At 41.1% G+C, this 25,889-nt stretch overlaps 1 protein-coding gene across 14 annotated transcripts in view; it reads left to right on the top strand.

Moving 5' to 3' along the window:
- Window positions 1-25,889, top strand: part of XPO6 (exportin 6) — a 114,263-nt gene that overhangs the window by 37,564 nt on the left and 50,810 nt on the right. For 12 of the 14 annotated variants that reach the window (XM_002826268.6, XM_054533697.2, XM_054533696.2 and 9 more), the window contains 4 exons: window positions 4,343-4,502; window positions 7,669-7,746; window positions 17,712-18,165; window positions 21,429-21,555. In XM_002826268.6, the coding sequence (XP_002826314.2) occupies window positions 4,343-4,502; window positions 7,669-7,746; window positions 17,712-18,165; window positions 21,429-21,555 (819 nt within the window). Of the gene's footprint in view, window positions 1-4,342; window positions 4,503-7,668; window positions 7,747-17,711; window positions 18,166-18,304; window positions 18,538-19,160; window positions 21,285-21,428; window positions 21,556-25,889 lie in introns of those variants that run through there. The other 2 variants (XM_054533705.2, XM_054533704.2) reach the window with 2 other exon arrangements.

Here is a 25,889-nt window from a genome sequence, read left to right as displayed (position 1 = left end):
TTGGGCAGAGAGAATAGCAAGTGCACAGGACCTGAGGAATGGCAAGCAGGCCAGTAGGCCTGGACTGGGAGGACACGAGGTGGGAGACACTTCCCTGGTGTTCTGGCCAATACACTTGCCTTTAATCCAAGTTGAGGATGGTTATGGTAACCCTCTCCAAGGCTCTCTTAAGTGGGTGCCAGGGAAGCCCACTGGAGACAGGAAAGACCAAGAGGGTTGGGAGTCTAAGTGAACCTATTCCTGAGTTGGTTAGTGGTGCGTCCTGTGACAAGAAGAGAGGGACCTTGAGACAGAGAGTCACAGGCCTTATGATAGCAGGTAAGGTGGAGCCACAGTTCCACCGCTGCGATTGGTCCCTTTGTTGAAGAACAGAACGTTTCCTGGCTACATTTGAAGTATAATTATTTGTAACAAAAGATGGATTTGGAAGAGAGCACTTTTAGGTGAAGGGCTTCTGGAGGTTTAAAAAGGCTAGTTGTCCACTGTTCTCCACCACCTCCCCCTTTCAGCCCCTTCGATAATGACTCCTTTAACCTCATGTAGGTTTCGTGACTTTGAAACACCATATAGTAGAAGGAGCCAGACTGTGAGACAGTAGGTTTGGGTTCTGCACCCAACTTTGTGTAAAGTAATCTTTTTCTTTTCTTTAATTTTAATAAATAGAGATAGAGTCTCACTATATTGCCTAGGCTGGTCTTGACTTCTTGGCCTCAAGTGATTTTCCTGCCGTGGCCTCTCAAAGTGCTAGGATTATAGGCATGAGCTACTGCCCCTAGCCTAAAGTCCTCTTTGATTTTAGCACTTCCTGCCACTTATGTAAGCTTCCCTTTCTTTCTTTGTAAAATGAGAGGGTTGGACTAAGTGATCTTTGAAATCCTTTCCAGTTGTGTTATGTCCTGCTTCTTATTTATTCTTGTGAACTAGACAATGGCATATAAGCCTTGTCAAAAATGATCAGTACTCAATGATCAGTGCTCAACTGCTGACATTTCTGATAGTATAGTGGAGTTATCCCTTTGTATCTGTGGGGGATTGGTTCCAGGACCCCCTTGGATACCACAATTCATGGATGCCGAAGTCCCTGATATAAAAAGGCATGGTTTGCATGTAAGCTATGCACATCCTTTTGTGTAGGTTAGAACATCTCTGGATTACTTCTAATACCTAATAGAAGGTAAATACTCTGTAAGTAGTTGTTATACTGTATTGTTTAGGAAATAATGACAAGAAAAAACTATACATGTTTAATAAAGATGCAGCTGTTTTTTCTTCTTTTTCCTGATTATGTTCTATCTGTGGTTGTTTGAACTCTTGGATGCAGAACTCATGGATATGGAGGGCTAACTGTAGACGTTTTCTTCAGGTATTGGTAAATAATGCCAAACTGGTTCTGGAATCCATTTCACCATCACATGATCCTTTGAGTAAATCATCTCAAGGGTTTTTTTTTTTTGGCTCATGTTGTGTTTGCAGTCTGGGGTGCATGGTTTTGTTTTTTTTTAAACTCTGTGACAGTTTGTTGGGTGGTATCTATGCAGTTTTTGTTATAATTGTGGTGACCACCATAACCAGATAGAGAGGGGTTGATTTGGTAACCCAGCCTTACCTGTTGTGTGTTGGTTATACCCTTTCTAGGCTCCTGGAGAAGTAATTGAAATTGAAACCAACCCCTTTCCTTCCCACCTGCCTGCATATACGCCAGCACACACATAACACCAACGGTTCTAGAACCTGTTCTTCAAATTCCTGAAGTCTGTTGAGCAGAACCTGTGGTCACATTGTGCCTGGGGCCAGAGACTTAAGGGGCAAGCAGCATAGGAGAGAATTGCTGTTTCTTCTGTTGGGTTGTGTAATAAAAACAATGGAACCTTTTCAGAAGTTCACGCTAGAAACCTGAACTTGTTCTTCAACCTGCAGGAGCTTATTGTCTGTTAAATTGCAGAGATTACCTATGTTACAGGCTTAAATTATAGATGTGAAGATGGTAAAGGGAGACACTATTTTAATAAAAAGCTTTCTGGGTACAAAGCTAATGAGAGGAAAAATTACACATTTTATCAAGCTCTTTTTCAAGTAAAGAATAGCTTTCTTTTTTCATCTGGCTTCTTGCCTGACCTTCTCCCCTTCCCCTAAATGGTGAGAGGAAGGAGAGCTTGCAGATAGATTTTCCATATCGTAGGGGATTTTTATATCCGGGAAGCACAGCATTTCATATTTATAGGAGGGTGTGTATTGCCAAATGGGATATTTGGCATTACGAGTCATTTCCAGCTGAGAGAGTAAGGATGCAGCCTGGAGGGGAAAATAGAGACAAAAGAGGTAGAGGAGAAAGAAAGGAAAAGGAGGAAGTAATGGGAATCTTTTAGAATATAGACTGATAAGCCAAAGGTCTCCAAATTGAAAGAGATGCTTACCAAGGATCAGTTCTACTTCATTGTGTGAAGAGAAATTTCCTGTCCTCCCTACACTGCATGATCTGAATTTAAGTCAGTGTTAGAAATAGGCCCAATTTGTAGAAAATGAAGATAAAAATTGTGGAGAATATACAAAGTTTTAGTGTTCAAGAGACCTGAATTTATAGAGAGCATTTTAAACACATTATTCATTGCTGCTGGTTACCTAGTGCTGCTTCTGAAGACACTTGAATTTACCTTAAGTTCCCATTATTGAGTACTTGTCCTGTTCTTTAGGGGTGAGCTTTTCCTTGCTTTGTGATAGGGAGAGTTATTTCTAAGGGAAAGGAATGTACCCTGTATTTCTTTCTTTTTTTTTTTTTGAGATGGAGTCTTGCTCTCTTGCCCAGGCTGGAATACAGTGGGGTGATCTTGGCTCACTGCAGCCTTTGCCTCCTGGGTTCAAGTGATCCTCCTGCCTCAGCCTCCTGAGTAGCTGGGACTATAGGCGCCTGCCACCACACCCGGCTAATTTTTGTATTTTTAGTAGAGATGGAATTTCACCATGTTGGCCAGGCTGGTCTCGAACTGCTGACCTCAAGTGATCTGCCTGCCTTGGCCTCCCAAAGTGCTGGGATTATAGGCATGAGCCACCACGCCTAGCCCGTACCCTGTATTTCTTGAAGTGAAGAATATAAAGTCTGTATGGGTGCAGTTCCTGAGTGTTCTCCTCTTCCCTAAAGTTTATATATTTTTTTAGCTTGAGTAAGTAAAAAAAAAAAAAAAAAAGTGTGTCAGGGAATTAACTACATTTAAACTTAATTAAGATTAAAGAAAAACTTGAAGGGCTTTTCAAATTGTCTGCTCTTTTATAGATTGTAGCAATTAACAACAGATAATTTTAGTGGCAACTTGTTTACTTCTATCATTTCTGGAAATTAAAAAATAAGTGTAATAGTAATGCTTTGAATTTTGTAAAAATGATTAGGAAGATGTAAGTAGTGCTGTGCTGTTGAAGGCATACTTTTTTTGTCTTGCTTAGTTAAACTTTCTTATGGTAGAGAGACTATTACACATGATAGAAAAAGCAACTTAATTTGCTACATAGGTATTTGCAAAATCCTAACTAATCTTAGTTTAATGACATGTTTGTGTGGTGTTGCTCTGCTATATTTAATAATGAACTTTTCTGAAGCATGCAAAGTTAAGAAGTGTAAAGTTGATTTAACAACATGCATATTGAAAAGACACCACAAATTGATTTACACATCTTAATCAGTAATATAGATATAATTTATATACATACACACACAAAACTTGGTTACTAGACAAAGTAACAAAGGCTGTGTTAGGAATCTGGACATGTATAAAAATTGTCATGTTAGGTATAAAAGACCATTGTTTTCTAGCTGTTTTTAAGTTCATGGTATTAGAATTTTGTCCATAAAATATGATGAGAATGTATTTTGAATGGTTAAAAAGAGCTACCTAAATATCCTCTAAGTGATGTTTCTTTTTTTTTTTTTTGAGACAGAGTTTTGCTCTGTTGCCCAGGCTGGAATGCAATGGCACGATCTTGGCTCACCACAACCTCCACCTGCTGGGTTCAAGCAATTCTCCTGCCTCAGCCTCCCAAGTAGCTGGGATTGTAGGCATGCGCCACCACACCCGGCTAATTTTGTATTTTTAGTAGAGACGGGGTTTCTCCATGTTGGTCAGGCTGGTCTCGAACTCCCGACCTCAGGTGATCCGCCCGTCTCGGCCACCCAAAGTGCTGGGATTACAGGCGTGAGCCATTGCACCTGGCCTCTAAGTGATGTTTCTGAAGTGTTGATTTATGTTCATGTAAGATTAAACACACACAGATGCTTCACAGCTTTAATGCTACTGAGTCCTCTTTGTACTTTATTAGTCCAACACTCTGCTCAGATCATGCTTTTTCCTGGCAGTTGATCCAGTCCCCTGTGACAACCCCCCTTGGGCTGATAATGTTGAAGACAACTTCAGAAGAGCTGGCTTGTCCCCGTGAGGACCTCAGTGTGGCTCGGAAGGAGGAGTTGCGGAAGCTGCTACTGGACCAGGTGCAGACAGTGCTTGGGCTACTGACAGGTGAGCAGTATGGTAGTGCCCAGAGATAGAGGCCTGCCCGCAGGCACCCAGAGTTCAGGCGTTGGCACTCAGCAGCTTTGAGCAGTTGTTTGCGCTGTTTCTGAGATAGCATGAAAATGGGAAGCTGCATTCCCAACACCTATAGCCCAGGGTCTAGCACACAGTAGGACTACAAAATAGATTTGTACCTTATTTTCCTCGTAGTCTTTCATGAAGTGGTCTTCACTGTAACTGTGATCAGTGAGGTAGAGTGCAGGTCACAGGAGTATGCCTACAGTGCCGATCACTGCATGGTAAGTTAGGTGGGTGGCAAGCACTGTATTTAAAATAATTTGAATTGAAGATCAGGAGGAGTTGGAGTAGGAGGATATGAAAATTTCCCGTTCTGGGTAAGGAAGTGAGACGTGGTGTGGAGCCAGCCCCTTGTGCACTAGGTTGTAGTTGTATGTAGCATTTTGTCTCTTCTGTTTGATGAGAGCCTCGTGACAAGGTGTAAAGGGTAAGAATAAACAGAAAGCAAACCACAACATGAGACAGGAAGGTAGGAGGAGAGGGGAGTACCCTGGGTGACTGGGGTGGCTGCTCTGTGCTGCTATGAGACCTGTTTGCTAGGGAGGCACGTATGCAATGCCTGGCCATGAGGCCCTGGGGGTGCCGGGAGTCTGGGCTTGCTACTTGAGGGAATCTTGTAGTGAAAAGAAGTTTTTATCTCTTAACTCCTTTATCCAGGCTTCTTCTTGGATGTCTAGGAACTTTCTTTATATCTTCAGTTTAGTGCTTGACATGTGGTGGGCACTTAAAGTTGGCTGAAAGAACCATTGATTTAAAAAAGTAAACTTGGGTTAGTGCAATGGCTCACACCTATAATCCCAGCGCTTTGGGAGGCTGAGGTGGGAGGATCACTTGAGCCCAGGAGTTTGAGACCAGACTGGGCAACATATTGAGACCCCCATTTCTGGAAAAAACAAAACAAAACCAAAAAGTTAGCTGGGTGTGATGATGCATGCCTGTAGTCCCAGCTACTCAGGAGGCTAAAGAAGGAGAATTGCTTGAGCTCAGGAGTTTGAGGCTGCAGTGAGCTATGATCGTATCACTGCACTCCAACCTGGGTGACAGAGTAAGACCCTGTCTCTTTAAAAAAAAAAAAAGAAAAAGAAAAAGAACTTGGCATTTGCCCCCCCATCCTTCCCTAAAGCCCCAGGGGTAAACCTAAACCTTCAGAGTATTTATTCGTTCAAAGCACTTTTTTTTTCTTTTTCCTTTTTTTGAGACAGGATCTCTCTCTGTTGCTCAGGCTGGAGTGTGGTGATGTGAACACAGCTTACTGCAGCCTCAAATTTTGGGGCCTAAGCGATCCTTCCACCTCAGCCTCCACAGAAGCTGGGACTACAGGCATGCGGCACCACACCTGGCTAATTTTTGTATTTTTAGTAGACATAGAGTCTCTGTATTGCCCAGGCTAGTCTCTAACTCTTAGGCTCAAGTGATCCTCCTGCCTTAGCCTCCCAAAGTGCTGAAATTACAGGCATGAGCCGCTGTGCCTGGTCTCAAAGCACATTTTTTGACACCCCAACTAAATTAAATTTCTAATGTTAGGGACCATGTTTTATACCTCTTGTGTCCTACTGTGCCTAGCAGTATATTAAATATTTTAAAAATTGAGATAAAACTCACCATTTTAAAGTGCAATATTGACTGGCTTTTAGTATATTCTTGAGGTTGTGCAACCTTCACCGCTATCTAATTTCAGAACATTGTCATCACTATAAAAAGAAGCCTCGTACCCATTAGCAGTACCCCCCTCCCCCTCCCTGCCTCATTCTCCTCTCCCCCAATCCCTGGCATTCACTAATCTACTTAGTCTGTCTCTATGGATTTGCCCTTTTTGGACTTCTCATAAAAATGGAAGCATACAATATGTGATCTTTTGTGTCTGGCTTTTTCACTTAACATAATGCTTTCAAGATTTATTCAGGTTTTAATATGAAAAATTTGAGAATAAGATATTTTCAAAAGCCTTTATGATCACCTTATGCTCCGGGTTCTATACGGGTACAAAGAGGAAGAAAACACAGTTCCCACTCTCAGGTAATTTACACTTGAGTGGGGAGAGACAAGTAAACAGTTAAAGATGTTTTAAGAGCTAAATAGAGGTATGTTTTATGTGCAGGAATTCCTGAAGGAGGTGATAGCTGAATGGAATTTTGAGCAACAGACAGGTGGCATTTAGTCTGGTGGAAAGGTCATGTTGAAATTGGGAGGAGGAGAGCAGGTTAGAGGTTGAGAGGGACACATGTAGAAGGAACAGCAGACAGTTGAGCGTAGCAAGGCCGCGTCTGTCGGGTGAGCTGAAGCCTGGGTCAGGTGAGGCTAGATGAGGCCAGCAGAAGCCAGGATTTCCAGCCTGTTTCCTGCATGAGGAACGAAAGAGGATTGGTGGCAGGTTTGTGGGGAACGAAAAGTTGAGTTTGGGATATGCACGTAGCGTTGTCCAGGAAGCAGGTGGACATGCAGGTCTGTTATTGCCTTGCCTTGTTTCTGAAGCCCCCATCGTGTGATGCAGAGCTTGGTGTATATAGTCAAGGTGAGTTTGGGCCAAGAACAGGAGACTAGAGAGGCTTCAGAATATATTGAAGCCATAGCAGTGGATGAGTCACTCTAGCAGTGAGAGTGAAATGAGAGGAGAAGCAGGTCAGTAAGGGAACCTGGGGAAACATGTGTTTAAGTGACTCATGGGCAGAGGATGGAAGTAATAGTGAAAGGGATAGAATTGAGTTCAAAGAAACCAGAGAAAAGCCAGGAAAGAGTGGTGCTGCCGGCTCAGAGAAGGGTTTAGGTAATGGCCTGTAATGCCACAGTGTGGTCAAGGAGGATGGGGATTAAGTGACTGGTGAGTGCATGCAGCAACCAGGTGACTCTGGCAAAGAGCAATGCTGGAGGCAACAGTGGGGAGAGGCCACACCGCAAGGCCACAGTGAAGCAGTGGAGAACCAGAAGATAGCTGTGAAGTCGAGAGGCACAGCCGCTAGCTGAAGGAGGAAATGGTCAAGAAAGGGATGTTCAAGTACTCATGTTTGATCAGAGGTATCAAGAAACTTTCTCTAAATCTGATTTTTATATGCTGGACATTATTTCTCTTATAACTCTGTTTCTCCTTTCTTGGTAGGTATCTTGGAGACTGTCTGGGACAAACACAGTGTTACTGCTGCCACTCCACCACCATCCCCGACCTCAGGAGAAAGTGGTATGGTCTGCCTGCCAGCCAAGGCATTCTTCTTTTTAAATGTATTGGGGGCCAGGTGTGGTGATTTGCAACTGTAGTCCTCAGTACTGAGGAGGCTGAGGTGGAAGGATCACTAGAGGCCAAGAGTTTGAGACCAGCCTGGGCAACATAGTGAGACTCTATCTCTATTTTTAAAAATTACATTAAAAAAATAGTCCTAGGTTGTTGCCCTCATTTTTTTATTTTTCCCGAATGTCATGGTTGTGTGCTTGTGCTGAGATTGTTAGGAGCCTTTGGGATTGAAACGTCTGCTTGTCCTTCTGTAGGGGTGGCAGGAGGTGGGCAGCAGCCTGCAGGAGAGGACATAGGAACTGGAATATTGAGTGCTTTCTTCCACACTGGATTCATGTTGGCCAAGGCAGAGTGGAGACCTCTCTGCCTACATAGTGGAGACCTCTCTGCCTGCATAGTGGAGACTATGTAGTAGTTAGCATTGAATCAACATTGGTTAAGAGTCATTTGGTAAAGCAGGGCATATTTGCAGAGGCTATTAAATAGTTTACTGGTTGCTAGTTATTGTCCACAGTTATGTTAATATCTGCTTCAAAATTCAGAGTGCAGTTCATCTAAAGATGACTACTTTCAAGGATGGATGGAAAGAGGAAATTGCATCTGAACAGGAACTTTTAGTTTCTAAATGCTGCTGTTTACACTAAATGATCACAAATGCTTTTCCAGCAGAGTACATCCTGTGAATTGGCACATATAGCTTCCTCTGCTGTAAAGGTTGATGTGGCTAATGAGAAATATTTCCACATCTTCTCCTTTATTTCAAGGAGATAGGCTGTGGAAGTCAGACATCTCTAAGCCCAAGCTGTTTTATGTAGCCTGTTGTTAGTGTGTGGAAGCTGAAATTCTTGCAGAGTTACTCTAGAATTGAAAAATCTATCTGGAAGTTTTGGGGAGTACTCATAGTGCACTAATTATTACAAATTCTCATTATCTTACTTGGATTAAAAATTATTGGAGAGCCATTTGTCATACTGCTTAGATTACAAACAATTATAGAGTTCTAGAGTGCATTATAAGCTCATAGGAAATGGAACTTTGTATTTGGTGGCAAACCTTTATTCTTTAGGTAGATATTTGAGGTGGCTCAGCAGATTTATATGTTGCAGTATCTGGAGATTAAAGAAACATTTGGAAATGATTCAGAGATTTGATTTTATGAGTGAACAAACGCCTTGGAGTATCCACAGTTAAGTTTTTTTTTTGTTTAAATTCTGTTTGCAAATATTAATTCTTTTTTTCGAGACAAAGTCTCCTTCTGTCACCCAGACTAAAGTGCAGCGGTGTGATCACAATTCACTGCAGCCTTGACTTCCTGGGCTCCAGCAATCTTCCCATTTCAGCCTCCCAAGTAGCTGGGACCATAGATGCGCACTAACATGCCTGGCTAATTTTTGTATTTTTTGTAGAGACGGGGTTTCGCCATGTTGCCCAGGCTGATCTTGAACTCCTGAGCTTAAGCTATCCACCCGCCTCAGCCTTTCAGATTTCTGGGATTACAGGTGTGAGCCACCACACCCAGCCAAGATTAGTTCTTTTGAGTTAGATTTGTTTTAGACAGTTGAATACTCGCTAGCACAGTTTATTAGCAGCAGCAGTTTACTGTAGAAGAAACACTTGTTTGTGTTTCAGTTGGCTTCATCCAAACAGGTTCTGAGCTAACTCAGTTTATACTTTGTTAGGCTCTGTTTTCCTCAGGGTCATATTGGGGAATGTCAGATAATACAAACCAGAGATATGTGCTTACTTCTTCCATGTGTTGCCTAGGTTTTATGAGACTAGGCGGAATAAAATATGAACTAACTTGACATTTGCTTGTAACAAAACCTAAAATGTGGTGCCTACTTCTTGAGAATTGCCTCTTAAAATTTTTTGAAGTGTTGGATTTTAGTATTTGAGAAATAACAAAATAAATTGAGACTGTGGGGGCACCTAGGGAGTTATGTAAGCTTTTAAGCTGGTATACTTCCCCTTTAAAAAAAAATTGCATGTTCATTTGTTACAGTATTTTTCTTTCTTTTTATGGTAATGTAAGTGAAGTCATTAGATCTTGCCCCACTATTTGAACAGTGCTGATGATGCAATCACCATTCATTTTGATGCTTTTGCTCAACTGTCTTTGTGCACTTAAGATGCCAAGTTAAGCAGTAAAACTTCCAGAAAATTGTTTTGCTTTCTTGACCGTATCAGTTTTCTAGAGAAAATTTATTCTGAGAAACTGTAGGGCCCAGTGAAGCAACCAAATGAATTCCTTAGCTCAGCCCCTGTGGGGCTCTCCTGCCCCGTGTCTTAGGTTTAGTAGACCCCTGAGGCTTGTGGGTTTTTTTTCCCCATATACTTTCTTTTAATGTAATTTTCTGTCTTATTACTTTTAAAGAACAAAGCCCAGGGACTTTGTTCCTGCAACAACTCCTTTAATAGTCTGGATGTAGAAAAAGGTTTGAAGGAGTGTGTGTGGTTTATTTCTCAGCATAGTTCCCCCAAATTGTTACCTTAACTCCTAAACCGGCTGCAATAGTGATCACTCACCTTGGGAGATCAGACTAGTCTGTCTCTTGCTTACAAACAAGGAAGCTTGCCAGGGGTTGCATCACTAGTGAGCAGAGTGGGGACATGAACCCCTACCAGAACCCTAGAATTCCAAATCTAGGTGCACGGTCATTGTCCTAGCTTTGCTTTCTTGGTCCTTCTCGCCAATTCTGTCCACTTCCTTCTTCCCCTGGTTTTGAGTCTTGGCCCTGCCACTTACTCTGTGACCTTGAGTGGATCCTTCACCTTCTCTGACCGCTGATGTCCTTGACTATAAAAAGAGAATAGCTTCCTCTGAGGATAAATGAGGGAGGATGTGGACATTGACCCCCTGCCTGCTGAGGCTGTTCCTTCCTGCTGCACTTGAGCAGCCTCATCTTCCTTCATCTCCTCTCATCTTCACTTCTCTTTGCCTGGACCAATGGGGAAAAAAGTGCCCAGAATGAGATTATGTGACTACAGCAATTCTGAGTTAGCTTTGATTGTTCTGTGGTAAAATTAAGGGACCATATCTTTCTCATGCACATGATATATAGTTTCAAATATAGATCTGTACATACGTGATGATGAAAAGTTCTTCAGGATGAGGATGTATCAGAGAGCGTGAATTGAGGCCAGTACTTCTGTTTCCTCCCAAACTCTTAACAGATTGCATATCTTCATGCAAATCTTTTCATGTATTCCTTGTATACTACCTATAGAAAGGTGGGACTTGGGAGGGTCACTTACAACTCCTGTGATCTTATTTTCTCCTCCAGGGGCTCCTTGAATAGAGTTTTCCCCCATTTTACTGGACCAAGGCTGCAGTTAGAGCTGTGGTTTGTCCTGCAGGGGATATTTGTCAATGTCTGGAGAAATTTAGGTTAACGTGACTGGAGAAGTGCTATTGGCATCTAGTGAGTGGAGGCCAGGGATGCTGCTAAACACCTCACGGTACACAGCGGACCAAAGAATGATCTAGCCCCAGATGCCAGTAGTGCTGAGGTTGAGAAACCCTAAGTTAGTAAATATACAACTGATAAGAAAAACATGAAGTTTCAATAATTAAAAAGCTTTGCATGAAAGTTTATTACAGTGCTGGGCATGGTGGCTTAGGCCTGTAAATCCCAGCACTTTGGGGGGCCGAGGTGAGAGGATCACTTGAGCTTAGGAATTTGAGACCTGTGTTGGCAACATAGTGAGACCCCATCTCTAATATATATATATCTGGGCATGGTGGCTCCTGCCTGTAGTCCCAGCTACTTGGGAGGGTTGAGGTGGGAGAATCGCTTGAGTCCAGGAGGTTGAGGCTGCAGTGAGCCGTGAGTGCATCACTGTACTACTCCAGCCTGGGCGACAGAGCAAGACCCTGTCTCCAAAAAAAAAAAAAAATTACAAATATGCCAACCATGTCTTCATTCCTTCTAAGTCAGTAAATGTACCAGAGTTGTCTACACAGCTCTGTGGGCATTGGTGCATATCGCTGCCAGGGTCACAGGTTTTGTAATCAAGCTACCCTCTTCCTTAGAGAACTTGATAAAGCTCTCTTAGATTTGCATTGGAAGTGCTGCTGCATGAAGCAGAATCTGTTTTGTGGTGATTCCTTCCACTTTGATTATGGTGTAATTTTTGAAAAACACTTCCGTCATCCACTAAAATACCTTGTAACATTCAAATTTGAGTAAAATCATTTTTATGGAGAAATAGTCTTAACAGGTTCTTTCCCCCACCCCAACCTTTTTAGGCAAATTAGTTGTGGTACACTCCTTAGCAGATGCTAACTTCCATGACCACGGTCCTGCTACTTTCTTTCTTTTGAGGACAAAAGTAATCGCAGATCATTCATATCCACCTAAACAGTTTTCGCCTTGCATAATCTTGTTCAGTCTTTGTCTTCACATATTTGTCTTTCTATGCTTGTAGTCATGGTATACCCATGCTATTATTTTACATATGATTTTAGGCCATACACATTTTTCCATATTTATTTTTTCTCTTTTTTTATTACAGAGGAGAACAATTAGGAATATATTTCTGTATTTAAATATTAGCTTTCTTATTGCTCATTTTTCCTGGTTGCATAATCTTACCAGTTAACTTGCTTTTTGGAAGGGAACATTGGTTTTGAGGCCAGACCCTGGTTTGGTTTCATTTCTACCTTATGCTAGCAGAGGGACTTGGGGAAACACTTGGTCTGTCTGTGCCTTAGTTATTTTAATGGTCTGTAAATATGGGTAATAATGCCTACCTTAGAGTTGTGAATATTAAATGAGAATATGCACATATAGTTTTCAGTATAGGGCCAAGCAAGTAATCACAACAGACGGTGGCTGTTAACTGCTTTTACTGTAAGTATTATTATAGATGTTTTGTTTTTTTTCCTTTTAGCATCCATTCTGGAAAAAGTCTTCTGAGCCACATACTAGGGACAGCTTTTAAGTCTACTTTTCTTTTTTTTGGCTCCTCGTAAATCAATTTGATAAGTCCACTTTTAAGAATAGAACTTAAACCCTTCGTTAATAAATTCACAAAATCCTCATTATAATGGCGGAGGAGGTTGAGGCTGAGAAAGGCTAGCCAACTTGTTCATGTTCATCCAGCATTAGTATAAGACCTCGGCTCTCAATAAGTCTGGGGACCCCTGGAAGTCCCCCAAACCCTTTTAGGGAGTCCCAAAGGCCAGGTATGTGTTCATAAAAATACTAAGACATTGTTTGCCATTTTTATTCCCATTCTCTCATGAGTATATGAATAAAAAAGTTAATTCCAGATTCCACATTGCAGTTAGCCCTTCAGAAATGACTATTCATCAGACTTTAATCTAATATGATAGAATAGACACAGTTATTTGAAAAGGCCACTAAAGCCCTTTGTTCATTTGTAGTTGCATATCTGTGTGGAGTTGCATTTTCTTCACATACTTCAGTGAAAACAATCTATTGCAAAAGAGTGAAGGCAGAAGCAGTTGGGAGAGTCTAGTTATCTTTTAAACCAGCCACTAAAGAGATTTCAAAAATATAAAAACTGTACTACCTTTCTCACTATTTTTGGGTAAAATACAGTTTTTTTCATTTAAAAATGTTATGCTAACATGATGGCTTTGTAATTAAATGAATTAAATATTTAAACACTTCTCAGCTTTATTTCTAATATGGCAAATATCAATAGAAGTAACACTTCTAAGAGCTTTCTCTTTGGGATGCTTAGTAATTTTTAAGAGTGAGGACTTCTGAAACCCAAACATTTGAGACCTAGTGCTATAAAGTACAAAATAAAATGTAAACATTTACCCAGTATCTTATATAGAAAGAACATCAAATAATATTTGATCACTCCTGACATCTCTACACAGAGATAAGACAGATAAAAAGACAAAAATGGCATCAGATTATATATTTTTTGTTTTTAATAACATTTAAATTTTAGTTTTACTTGATTTTTTTTTTTTTTTTTGAGATGGAGTCTCACTTTGTTATCCAGGCTAGAGTGCAGTGGCATGATCTTGGGTCACTGCAGCCTCCGCCTCCCAGGGGCAAGCAATTCTCCTGCCTCAGCCTCCTGAGTAGTTGGGATTACAGGTGGCAGCTGCCACGCCCGGCTAATTATTGTATTTTTAGTAGAGATGGGGTTTCGCCATTTTGGCCAGGCTGGTCTGGAACTTCTGACCTCAAGTGATCTATCCACTTCAGCCTCCCAAAGTGCTGGGATTACAGGCGTGAGCCACTGTACCCAGCATTTTACTTGAATTTTTTTTTTTTTTTTTTAAGACGGAGGCTTGCTCTGTTGCCCAGGCTGGAGTGCAGTGGTGCTATCTCTACTTACTGCAACCTCCACCTCCCGGGTTCAAGCAATTCTCCTGCCCCAGCCTCCCAAGTAGCTGGGATTATAGGCACGCACCACCACACCCAGGTAATTTTTGTATTTTAGTAGAGACAGGGTTTTACCATGTTGGCTGGGCTTGTCTCGAATTCCTGACCTCAAGTGATCTGCCCGCCTTGGCTTCCCAAAGTGCTGGGATTACAGGCGTGAGCCACCGTGCCCGGCCAGGTTTTACCTAAACGTAACAGAAAGTATTAAACTTAAGGAATTGCTGACCTTGAGGTGCTTTTTCTGCAAGAAATATTAATTTCTAAAAGATAATGGTTAAGAAAAAATGATAAAAATCAATTTTGTACTACATGTTTGAATTTTATGTATCACCTCCCCCCACCATGTTTAATTTTAGACCATGTATTTTGGGACTTCTTCCTTGTGAAAGATGGGAAAATTAGCTAGCGCACCCTCTTAATTCCTACGTCTGCTTAGTCTTGAGTCTCTATGTAATTTGATGCCGGTGTGTCCTTTTGCTACAGTTGCTCCATTCCTTAATTCTTTATTTTGATTTATCTCTTTATCTGTGTGGTTTCTTTGTCTGGTATCCTCCTTGAGAAGAATTTGTGGAGTTACCTGAGTTTTTGCATGTTTGAGAGAATGTCCCCACGCTGTGAATGTTGCTGTGGAGAAGTCTGACTGAGGTGTTTTCTCCTTTGTATCTGTACTTTTTCTGCCTACACTGCTTCCTCATTTTAAACATTCTTAGTATTGATCACTCTTCATCATTTTTTTCTTGGAACAGGATAAACCCTTTCACGTTGTAGAGTCATATCAAATTTCAGGAATTTTTTCTTCTTGTTATAGGTTTTTTTTTTCTTTTTCTTTTTTTCTTCTTTTTTTAAAAACAGAGTCTTGCTCTGTCACCCAGGCTGGAGTGCAGTGGTACAATTGTAGCTCACTGCAGCCTTGACCTCCCCGGGCTCAAGCGATCCTCCCACTTCAGCCTCCTGAGTAGCTGGGCCTATAGGCATGCGCCACCATGCTCAGCTAATTTTTGCATTTTTTGTAGAGACGGGGTGTTGCTATGTTGCCCGAGCTGGTTTTGAATTCCTGGGCTCAAGTGATCTGCCCGCCTCAGCCTCCCAAAGTGCTGGGATTATAGGTGTGAGCCACCGCTCCTGGCCTGTTGTTATAGTTTTAAATATTTTTCTTCTTTTGTCTTCTCTAAAATAATTTTACAGCTTTTTTTCCCTGTTTCATTTTGTTTGATTTCCTTTAGTCTAGTGCTTTCAAAAATCAAGCAAGCATAAGAATCACTTGGAGTGCTTATAAGAACACAGATTCCTGGGCCCCAACCCCTTCAGGCTCTACTCCAGTAGGTGTGGGATGGGGCCTGATGATTTGTATTTCTGACAAGTTCCCTGATTACATTACTGGTCCAGGTCCACAGAGTAGCCCCATGGTTCTCCAATTTTGGGTCTTGGGGTCGCTTGACTCTTAAAAAATTACTGAGGTCCTCAAAACACTTTATAAGTTATATCTGTTGATAGAAAAACTGAGAAAAATGTACAAATAGTCATTAATTCATTTAAAAATATCTGTGATGAACCCATTACGTATTAACAGATAATATGCTTTAATAAAAAATAACTACATTTTTCAAAGCAAACAGAAAAATTCACTGAGAAGAGTGGTGTTGTGTTACAGTTTTGCAAATCTCTAACATGTGGCTTAGTGAAAGGCAGCTTCTGCATTTCATCTGTTGCAATATCCCATGTGATGTAGCCTCTGGAAAGCTCCATTGTACACTTGGAGATAATGAAAGTGAAAAAGGAAAAGAACATCTTGGTATTCCTTTAAAAATAGTTTTGAATTTGTGGACTCCCTTCCCTGTAATCAACAGCCATTTTAATGTAGATAACCTCTGTCTTTTGTTTGGTAACATGTTCTTGTAAGAACTTACTGTTTTGTGTCCATGTATTTTAATATGTAAGTGGTATAGTGAAACTATCATTCTGTTTCTTACTTTTAATTTAACTGTATCTTTTTAAGGTCTCTCCAAGCTGTTGCCTGTCTGTGCCTTAGTCCTCTACTTCTGCTCACTGTGTGATATGATACCTGCCTCTGCATTCCCTATCCTCTCCCGCCAAGGAGGAGGCCAGACTGCCTCCAGCTCCCCCTCACGCCTGTCCCTTCATGGACCCGTGTGAGGGTTGCGTTAGGAGCATACCAGGAGAATGGTCAGGTGAAAGGATATGTGAATGTTTAATAGGACTCCAGAGTGCCAGGTCCTCCTCAGAATGGCCGTTCTTCCTGCACCGCCTTGTGAAGGTTCCTGCATCCATTCCTTGTACTTGACATCTGGCATTTGCCAACATTTTTCAGACTCCTTTTAATTTGCTTTTTCTGATTACTAGTGAATTTGAAATCTCTTCATATGCTTTAGAGTTTCTTTCTCTGAAAATTGTCTCTCCATATCAACTGCCTGTTTTTGTACTGGGGTTGTTGTGTTTACTGATGTGTAGCATTTAAAAAATAGATTTTAGTTTTTAGTCCTTTTCGATGTTAGAAATTGTGAATATCTTCTCACAGTCTGTTGTCCACCTGGTAACTTTCCCTTAATGTTTTTCGTTGATTAGGAACTCTTTTTTTATTTTTATTTTTTATTTTTTGAGATGGAGTTTTGCTCTTGATGCCCAGGCTGGAGTGCAATGGCGTGATCTTAGCTCACTGCAACCTCCACCTCCTGGGTTCAAGCGATTCTCCTGCCTCAGCCTCCCAAGTAGCTGGGATGACAGGCATGCACCACCATGCCTGGCTAACTTTCTATATTACTAGAGACAGGGTTTCACCATGTTGGTCGGGCTGGTCTTGAACTACTGACCTCAGGTAATCCGCCCGCCTCGGCCTCCCAAAGTGCTGGGATTACAGGCATGAGCCACCGCGCCCAGCCTTGATTAGAAAATCTTAATTTTTGATATATTCATCAGTATTTTTTGTTAAGGTTTTCCTTTTTGGTAGTTTTAAGGAGTCTTTTTCTCTCTTATATTTCAAATACTCTTATATTTTCTTCTGTTAACTTCAAAGTTTTATCTTTGGTTTAAGTCTTTAAGTCATTTGGTGCCCAACTTTGTATGTGGTGTTAGGGATTTTTATTTGTTTATTTATTTAATGGTCATGTATCATGCTTTTCAAAAGCAAGGTCATGATTTGGGGGAACAGTAGCAAGAAAAGAAAAACTTGAGTGGATTTGAGGTTTTGCAGCCAGAGAATAATCCCATCTTCTCTTCACTTATGTCTCCTGGGAAACTGCTGTTGTACAAATCTCACTAAAACTAAATTTGAGTCAAAACACTAAAGATTGTATCCAGATCCCCCTCACTACGAATCATAATCAATTATCTTATTTTTGCTGTACTGTTAAAATTTCCTAATTAGTGTTTGAGCATATAGATTTTATTTTTTTATTTCATAGATAACTAAACTGATACATATATATATATATATATATTTTTTTTTTTTTTTAAGGAGAATTACTTAAAGTCATTTGTAAGAGATTTGATGCTGGATAGCTTAAAAGCCTTTCTTATTTTCAGGTGACTTACTGAGTAACCTGTTGCAGAGTCCCAGTTCAGCCAAACTGTTGAATCAGCCAATTCCCATCCTTGATGTGGAGAGTGAGTATATCTGTTCCCTGGCTTTGGAGTGCCTGGCCCATCTCTTCAGTTGGATTCCTCTGTCTGCCAGCATCACCCCATCCCTCCTTACCACCATCTTCCACTTTGCGCGATTTGGCTGTGACATCCGGGCCAGAAAGATGGCGTCAGTTAACGGCAGCAGCCAGAACTGTGTCTCGGGTCAGGAGCGCGGCCGGCTGGGGGTCCTGGCCATGTCCTGCATCAATGAACTCATGTCCAAGAACTGTGTGCCTATGGAATTTGAGGAGTATTTACTGCGTATGTTCCAGCAGACTTTCTACCTCCTGCAGAAAATCACCAAGGATAACAATGCCCACACAGTGAAGAGCAGGCTAGAAGAGCTCGATGAGAGGTAATGAAACCAGGCGTGGAGCTGGTGTGCCCCAAGAAAGGGCCCTGACTGTTTACCATGCTGTGCTGCATGGCATCTGTAATCCTCTTTGATTTCAGAATATGGGGCTCCTGGTGAGGAACAGAAAGGTAGGTGTGTGCCAGTAAGTCTGAGATTAGCTGGAAGGGCTCGGGTGGTTAAGGGAAGTGACTGAGTTTGAAAAATGCTTGTGCCTTGTGTAGGTTTGTTGTCTTTTCTCCCCATCCCTCTCCTGTCCTCCCTTCTACTCCTCTTGCCCCCTTTTCCTTACTATTTGCTTGCAGGTCTGAGGTGGTGCAGGGACTGAGACTGCTGCTCCTGCGTAGCCAAGAACAGGAGGAGAGGTCCGTGGAGGTACAGGAGTTATAATCGCCCTTTCTCACTTGGTGTCAGTTTTTACTATTTGACTCTTCCCAAGTGAACATCCTGCAGTATACAGGAATGTTGTTGTTATTGTGAGTTTTACACCAATGGCAAGTTTTCATCAAACAATAGGAGGGATGTTAATGTGTGCACAGGTTAATGTAGCGCACAGCTGTGTTTCTTTGTTATTGTCCTCTTCAGTGGAGCCTACAATGACCTACTTTTTTTTTTAAAAAAGCACTCTAAAAGACGACTCCATCACAGTACTCTGAGGCAGGGTTTCATGATTTATGTCTCTTGCAGATGAGGTCATTTATGTATCATACAACTGCTGCTGTATGAAAACAGGAGGGAAGTTGGAAACTTATATTATGAACAATCAGATTGACTGTTTAGAGACTTTCAAGCAATAAATCGTATCGAATTAGTAAATATTTACAGATGACATGGCAGCAAAAGTTGCTGATATTCTCAGTTTTCCTTAGATTGTCCTTTGTTATTAAGCTATATAGAATTAAGCTATTTTCTTTTCCTTAGAGTAAATAGTAGAATATAAAATCAAGTGAATAAAGTTGAAAGTTTTACTGCTTTTTAAATTGGGCAATTTTGTAAAATATTTCTAAAATTAAAAAATTGGTACATAAGATTATTTTGGTTTGGTTTATTGTAAAACCGTGATGTTTGCTCTGTATAACACAATCTGATATGGTGATATGTTCTTAAAAATTATTTGGTGATAGCTTTCTATATGAATTCAAAGGCATCATTCACACTTTCATATTCTTTCTGTCTGTGGTTAAGAAAGGCTGTATTACCTTCATTTTTTTTTTTATGATCTGTGTGTCTCATGTCAGTATCTCCTCATATGTTAATTTAAAAATCTAGCTGCTTGTATCAACTATCAAATATCAGTTGTTTTGACTTTAATCATAATGTAGTCACAGACAACTTTGTTGTGGCTTCCATTTGGATGGTATAGAAATGTCATTATGGATTGTCTATGTACTGATGTTGTTACGTGTAACTTTTGTGCTCTTGGTTTTACATTTTCATCCTGTGCTTCCTATTGCCCTGTGAAAGCTGAGAGGTGCCTGGGAGCAGAAAGGTGACATAAATAATGCTGTGTGCTTGCTTCCTGGCTCTGGGTCCCCTACCACTAATTCTAAACAGCTCAGTCCATTCTCAGTTGTTTAGGAGCTGCTAACCAGATCCTTGGCTTCTCTTTCCCCTAACTTTCTACTGTTCATTAGCACCTATACCAGAAGGTGGGCAGGGGAAAGAAAATGAGGTGCAATAAAATCTGTAGTTTTAGCTACTGAACAGCCCTGTTTGTATTTTTAAAAAGTTGGGGTAGATACTAAAGTAAAATTGAGATTGTTCTGTATTTAGCCCATGGCTTTCTTTTTTTTTTTTTTTAATGGGTAGTAGGGAATTGAGTGCACCTTCCTAAAGAACAGTCAGCTGGCTGGTGACTTTGAATATCCATGTAAAACTATCATGTGGTACATAAGCGAGTGAGGAAGGAGTTCCTACTCTTATTAGTGATTGATGACACCAGAGAGAAGTGTCTTTGTATGTTCCTGTCTCTAAAAACAGTTGATTTTAGTGCCTTACTGTTTTTCGAGTACTTGGCCCCATGATCCACAGAGACAGCCATTCTCTTTATCAAAACAAATTAATATGTATTTTTTAAAAAGCTGCAAATAAGCTCGGCTGCATAGAGGTCAGGCAGGTAGGCTGGCCACCCTCAGGGAGATAGGTCCCAGGAGCAACATGGGACATTTTATTTCCAGGCCAGTTTTGCTTTTCTGAGTAGTAGTTTTCTCTCCTTTTATTATTTCACATATCTCTGTTTTGAAAAATAGCTTTTGCAGTAATGAGTTTCAGAATTGCTTTTAGCCATTATTTCATTTTCAGCTAAGGCCTAGTATGTCTTTACCTTTTTGTGTTGGTCTCTGAAATGTGATTTATGAAGGTATGGCCATCTCATTTTCTAATCACCTTTTGGTATTTAGGGGCTTAAAATGACAGTTTCTGAAATGTGAGAGTGATGATGTGCTGTGTATTTAATAACAGAGATCTCTTATCCTTGCAGCTGTGACCCATACTCTTCTGTGAAATGATTTTGTGAATACAAATGAGTTGGGGATTCACTGTGAAGTGAAAAGAAAGAGCACTGGATTGGGAGTGGATGATAGTCCTGTTCTGCCATGAGTTGGCTGAGTGACTTTGGGCTGGTCACTTTACCTCTCTGGGCTTCATCTGCAAAATGGAAGCATCAGACTAAAGTCCCTGAGGCTTGCCCAGCTCTAATAGCCTTCCTCCCTTATATTTGAAATCACTTTTAGAGTATTGGGATGTGCTGTATTTAATTAGCACCAGGAACCAAAGGGGGAAAAAATGGCTGTTAAGTTGCAAGCCTGAGTACATCTTACCTGGATGCCATGCCCTTTGTAGCCTGGTTTTGTTTTTGTGTCTTTAGCACCGTTCATTTAAGTATTTTGGCCTCCTGGAAAGAAAACCAGCCTTCTATACTTGCCAGATTGAAATGACACAGTGATCTGCCCATCAACTTTTTATCATTTCCCTTCACTTTAATTGGGTCACAACACAAATGACTTAGAAAATGTGAGCGCACTAGATTATAAGAAGCCTTAGCAGACAGTGTCTGAGGATTAAAGTTGCTTTTCTGCTATGTTTCAGGTGGTTAATGGAATGAAGGGTTGCCTGTCCTGTAGGTAATTGTTGCAGGCCTTTATATTTTTAAAAGAAAATATATTACAAATTTGTATAGTTCTGTACTGAAAGAACTTTGGATTGAATTTAAGTTCTAAGGAGGTGGCTGGGTTTCTTATTGTTACCTTTTGTCTTGTCTCATTTAGCTATATCGAGAAGTTTACTGACTTTCTTCGGCTCTTTGTGAGTGTTCACCTAAGAAGAATCGAGTCTTACTCCCAGTTCCCTGTGGTGGAGTTTTTGACACTTTTGTTCAAGTACACATTTCATCAGGTAAAGCACCAAAGCCATCCTTCCCTTCCAGAGAAAAGGTTTATTACCTTGTTACTTTGAGAAGAAAGAACTTTTTCTTTCAAGTTTATTTTCCAAACATTAATATAATGCTTATTATGTGAAGAGTCACAGGTTTAATCTTCCTAACATCCCTGTGAAGTAGGTTCTATTACCATTGTCATCTCTCTTTTGCAGGTAAAGAGACTGGGGCACAAAGAGTAACTTGCTTAGAGTCATACAGTTACTAAGTGATGGAGCCGGGATCTGAACCCAGAGTCAGGGCTCTTGACCACTATTATGTGAGCAAAGCAAAGACAGGAAAAGTCTGAAATTAAGGCCTTTAGTTCTGTTCTGTAACTGCCACTGAAACCTCCCTCAAGAAGATTATATATAGTGAAGCTCTTGAGAGTTACGTTTTGGTAGTGTCCAATTTTTTCTCCCCTTCAACAAATGTTTTTTGAGCTCCTATTGTATTCCAGGATTTAGACATATAACCTTCACAAGCAAAGTCTTTGCCTGCATTGAGTTTACTTACATTCTAGTGACCCTAGTCATTCTAGTGTGTGTGTGTGTATGTATGTGTATATGTGTATATATATACACACACACACACACAAACATACACACACACACAAAATATATAAAATTATATATGTGGCTTTATTGAGGCATAATTTTATATACCATGGAATTCACTCATTGTAATTGTATAACTCAGTGATGTTCAGTGAATTCATAGAGCTGTCCAAGCATCACCACAGTACAATTTTAGATATTTCTATCACATCTTATCCCCGGTGCCTGTTGGTGTGTGTTTTATCTTAGTTTTTCAAGTTTTTGGTAGACACTGGGTCTTGCTATGTTGACGAGGCTGACTTTGAACACCTGGCCTCAAGTGAGCCTCCTGTCTGGGCCTCCTGAAGTGCCGGTGTTACAGGCGTGAGCTACCGTGCCCAGCCGTGTGTTTTTAAAATAAGTTTTTTATTGAAGTATGACACACATACAGAAAAGTGCATAAATCTTAGGTGTAGTTGGATGAATTTTCCCCAAATCGACATATGCATGTAACCATCACCTAAGTCAAGAAATACATTGTTGCCAGCAACCAGGAAATCTCCTCATGTCCTTTCCAATCACTCCCCTCCTTTCTCCCCAGAAGTAACCCCAGTCCTGACCTTAATACCACAGACTAGTTTTGCCTGTTTTAGAGCTTCTCTGAATGAAAGCACAGAATGTATGTTTTATCTGTGTTTTTATTGGCCATTGTGTTTGTGAGCTTCGTTGTGTGTGTGGCAGTCGTGTGTTGATTTTCGTTGTGCTGTTGTTAAGTCATTATTTGCAAGTCCACTCCCCTGCTGATTTGGCTGCTTCCAGTGCTTGCTGATCTTGCAGTGAACATTCTTGTACGTGCTTTTGGATGTACACAGATAGCTGTTTTAGTTGGTATACCAGGGATGAAACTAATGGGTCACTGAGGACATTTGATTTTAGAAGTAGCCTTTTTTTTTTCTTTTTTTAAAACCACTAGTGTAGCTTAATGTGGCTAGAGGAAAGGCAAGGGTCTAGGCTAGGAGAGTTGTGTATATGACTCGGAGCAGGGGTTTGATGTGAAAGCTGTCCTTTCTCAAGGAAGATCTTGGCATGTGAAAATAGAAGAGTACCCAGTGGTAAGGATGAGCCAGTCCTGGGAGCAGGGGAGGGAAGGCCAAAACTTTAAGAAGCTCAGAGGTGTCAGGTAGAGGGGCAAGTGCGTGCAGAGCATGAGGAGAGCCGTGCCAAGCTCATAGTCCTCAGGAGAACTTGAAATGACTGCAGGAGGGTGAGGATGTAGAGGAGAAGCATCAGAGGAGGAACAGTTTTGAGACATCCAGAGGAATTTTAAAGGAGACCATGAAAAAGGAGGATTTGAGAGAATGTTAAATAGCGTAACAGAAATGAGGGAGCTGAGGAGCCAGTTCTGAGGCCAGAAACAGGAGGCTTACTTGGGGGAGATGGAATGACAATGTCTTGACCTTTCACTCTCTATGTAAAATGGGGTCTTCTAGTGTGTATAGTATAGAAGAAAGTGAAGCATCTTTCAAAGTAGGCATGTCTTATGCCTGATTCTTTGGATTGGACCCAAAAGTTTTGTGTTTGAGGTCTGCTTATTTCTATTAGTTCTGTGTCCTTGGAGAAACCTTAAATTTACTTAGATTTCAGTTTCCTCACCTAAGAAGATAGACTGCAGTGGACATCTTCAGGCCTTTCCTCTGGCTTATTTTTTATGATTCTTTCAGTAGACTCCTATCTGTCATCGAATTGAAAATGGTGGTTTTATATATTTATATATTATATTTATATGTTGGGAAAGTAATTGGGGAAAAAGTATGCTCATGAAGCAAACCACAAGCTTCTTTCCTCTTCTCTCTACCTGGAATCGTCAGACGAGCTCCTTTCTGCTCTCCTGTCTCCTGTATGAGGACCTTCCTTTCTGGGAGCAGGCTGGCCACCTGTGGGAGTAGGTATGTCTTTGAGGTCCAGACAGAATCAGATTCTGAGCATTAGGTAGAGGGACAGGAACCTGAAAGGTACACTGTCCCAGCTTACTGTGGGTAAACCAGGGCAGACAGCCCTTTGTTGGGGAGGTAGAATGGTGAAAAGGTGGCAAGGTGCACTCCAGGACCAAGGCCTGCTCGTAGGGGAGGTCTTTGGAATAAGACTTAAGAATAAGAAAAATGATCTCAAGAGACAGCTTTAAGTTCTCATCTGTTCACTAACAAGTATGATCTTACTCTCTCATAGCTTTATTACCTGTAATGTGGGAAAATGTGTCTTTCTCTCGTCTAGAGGGTTATATGAATATACTTAATATTCTTGCCTGTTGTTTCTAAAATTCACAAATTTTAGTACAGTCATGTGTTGCGTCCCTTAATTGACAGGGATGTGTTCTGATGAATGTGTTAGGTGATGTCATCGTTGTGTGGACATCATAGAGTGCACTTACGCAAGCCTAGATGGGAGAGTCCATCACACACGTAGGCTAGGTGGTGTAGGCCACACACCTGTGCAGTGTGTTACTGTGTAGAGTACTACTCTACTATTCCACTGTGTAGAATACTGTAGGCAGCTGTAACACAAGGGTAGGGATTTGTAACTAAACATAGAAAAGGTAGAATGAAAATACAGGGTTATCTTACTGGGCCACTGTCATACATGCAGTCTATTGTTGATGGAAATGTTGTTATATGGTACATGACTATACTGATGAACATAATTTCGAAGAACAGTCATAGGACAGAAGATGGTGCTAGGATCTTCTTTAACCATTTCTCCTTTTCTGTTTCTTTTCCTGCATTTTTCTGTAAATGCCCTGCCGCCAGCGCCTCCAGGTAGCAGTGCTCAGCAGGTGTCTGCTGCCTCCTGCCTTGCTTTGCTTGCTGAGCCTCGTGGCTGTCTATAAGCCTATGTCTCTCTGTCTTAATGCTCCTAAGCTTAGTGCATCCTCACCACTTCCTTCTTGTTCTTGTGTTTTTCATTTTTCCCCTTCTTCCTGAAACTGTGCCTGAGATGGTATACCCTGGGGGGAAGGGCTGTGGACCAAAGAGCCTTAAGATCCACCTTCCTTTTGTTTTTTTTTTGTTTGTTTGTTTGCTTTTTTTTTTTGGAGACAGAGTTTCACTCTTGTTGCCCACGCTGGAGTGCGATGGCGCAATCTTGACTTACTGCAACCTCTGCCTCGCGGGTTCAAGCAATTCTTCCTCTCAGCCTCCTGAGTAGCTGGGATTACAGGCACGCACCACCCCACCTGGCTAATTTTTTGTATTTTTAGTAGAGATAGGGTTTCACCATGTTGACCAGGCTGGTCTCGAATTCCTGACCTCAGGTGATCCACTCGACTTAGCCTCCCAAAGTGCTGGGATTATGGGTGTGAACCACCGTGCCTGGCCAAGATCCACTTTCTAGTTCTGATTTTGTTCCTTAATTGTCTTGTTACCTTGGGCAAGACATGACTGGACTGGATTTCTGAGCCTTGGTTTCTTTATCTGTAAAAGGGGAAGATGCAAAATATTTGTTCACTTTCCAAGACTCTTAGGAAGATCACATAGACCAATGCAAATGAAAACTAAACACTGTAAACCACTTGGAAGATAGAGTGGTATCATTAGTTTCTTAAAGAAACCTGGATTTGTAGCCCTGCAATCTGAAAAGTAAATTGGAGTCTAGGTCCATTTTAAAAATGGGTCTATGAAGGTTTTGAAAAGTTAGGCGACTTCAAAAATGGAGCCAGCCCATCATCTTGATGACCAGAATGAACCATGTCCACAGCAACTATCAGAGGCCAGGTCATGGGCAGC

This window comes from Pongo abelii, chromosome 18 (assembly GCF_028885655.2).
Source record: "Pongo abelii isolate AG06213 chromosome 18, NHGRI_mPonAbe1-v2.0_pri, whole genome shotgun sequence".
NCBI lineage: Eukaryota > Metazoa > Chordata > Mammalia > Primates > Hominidae > Pongo > Pongo abelii.
The sequence above is the reverse complement of the archived record's forward strand: the minus strand, read 5'-3'. Positions and strand labels throughout refer to the sequence as shown.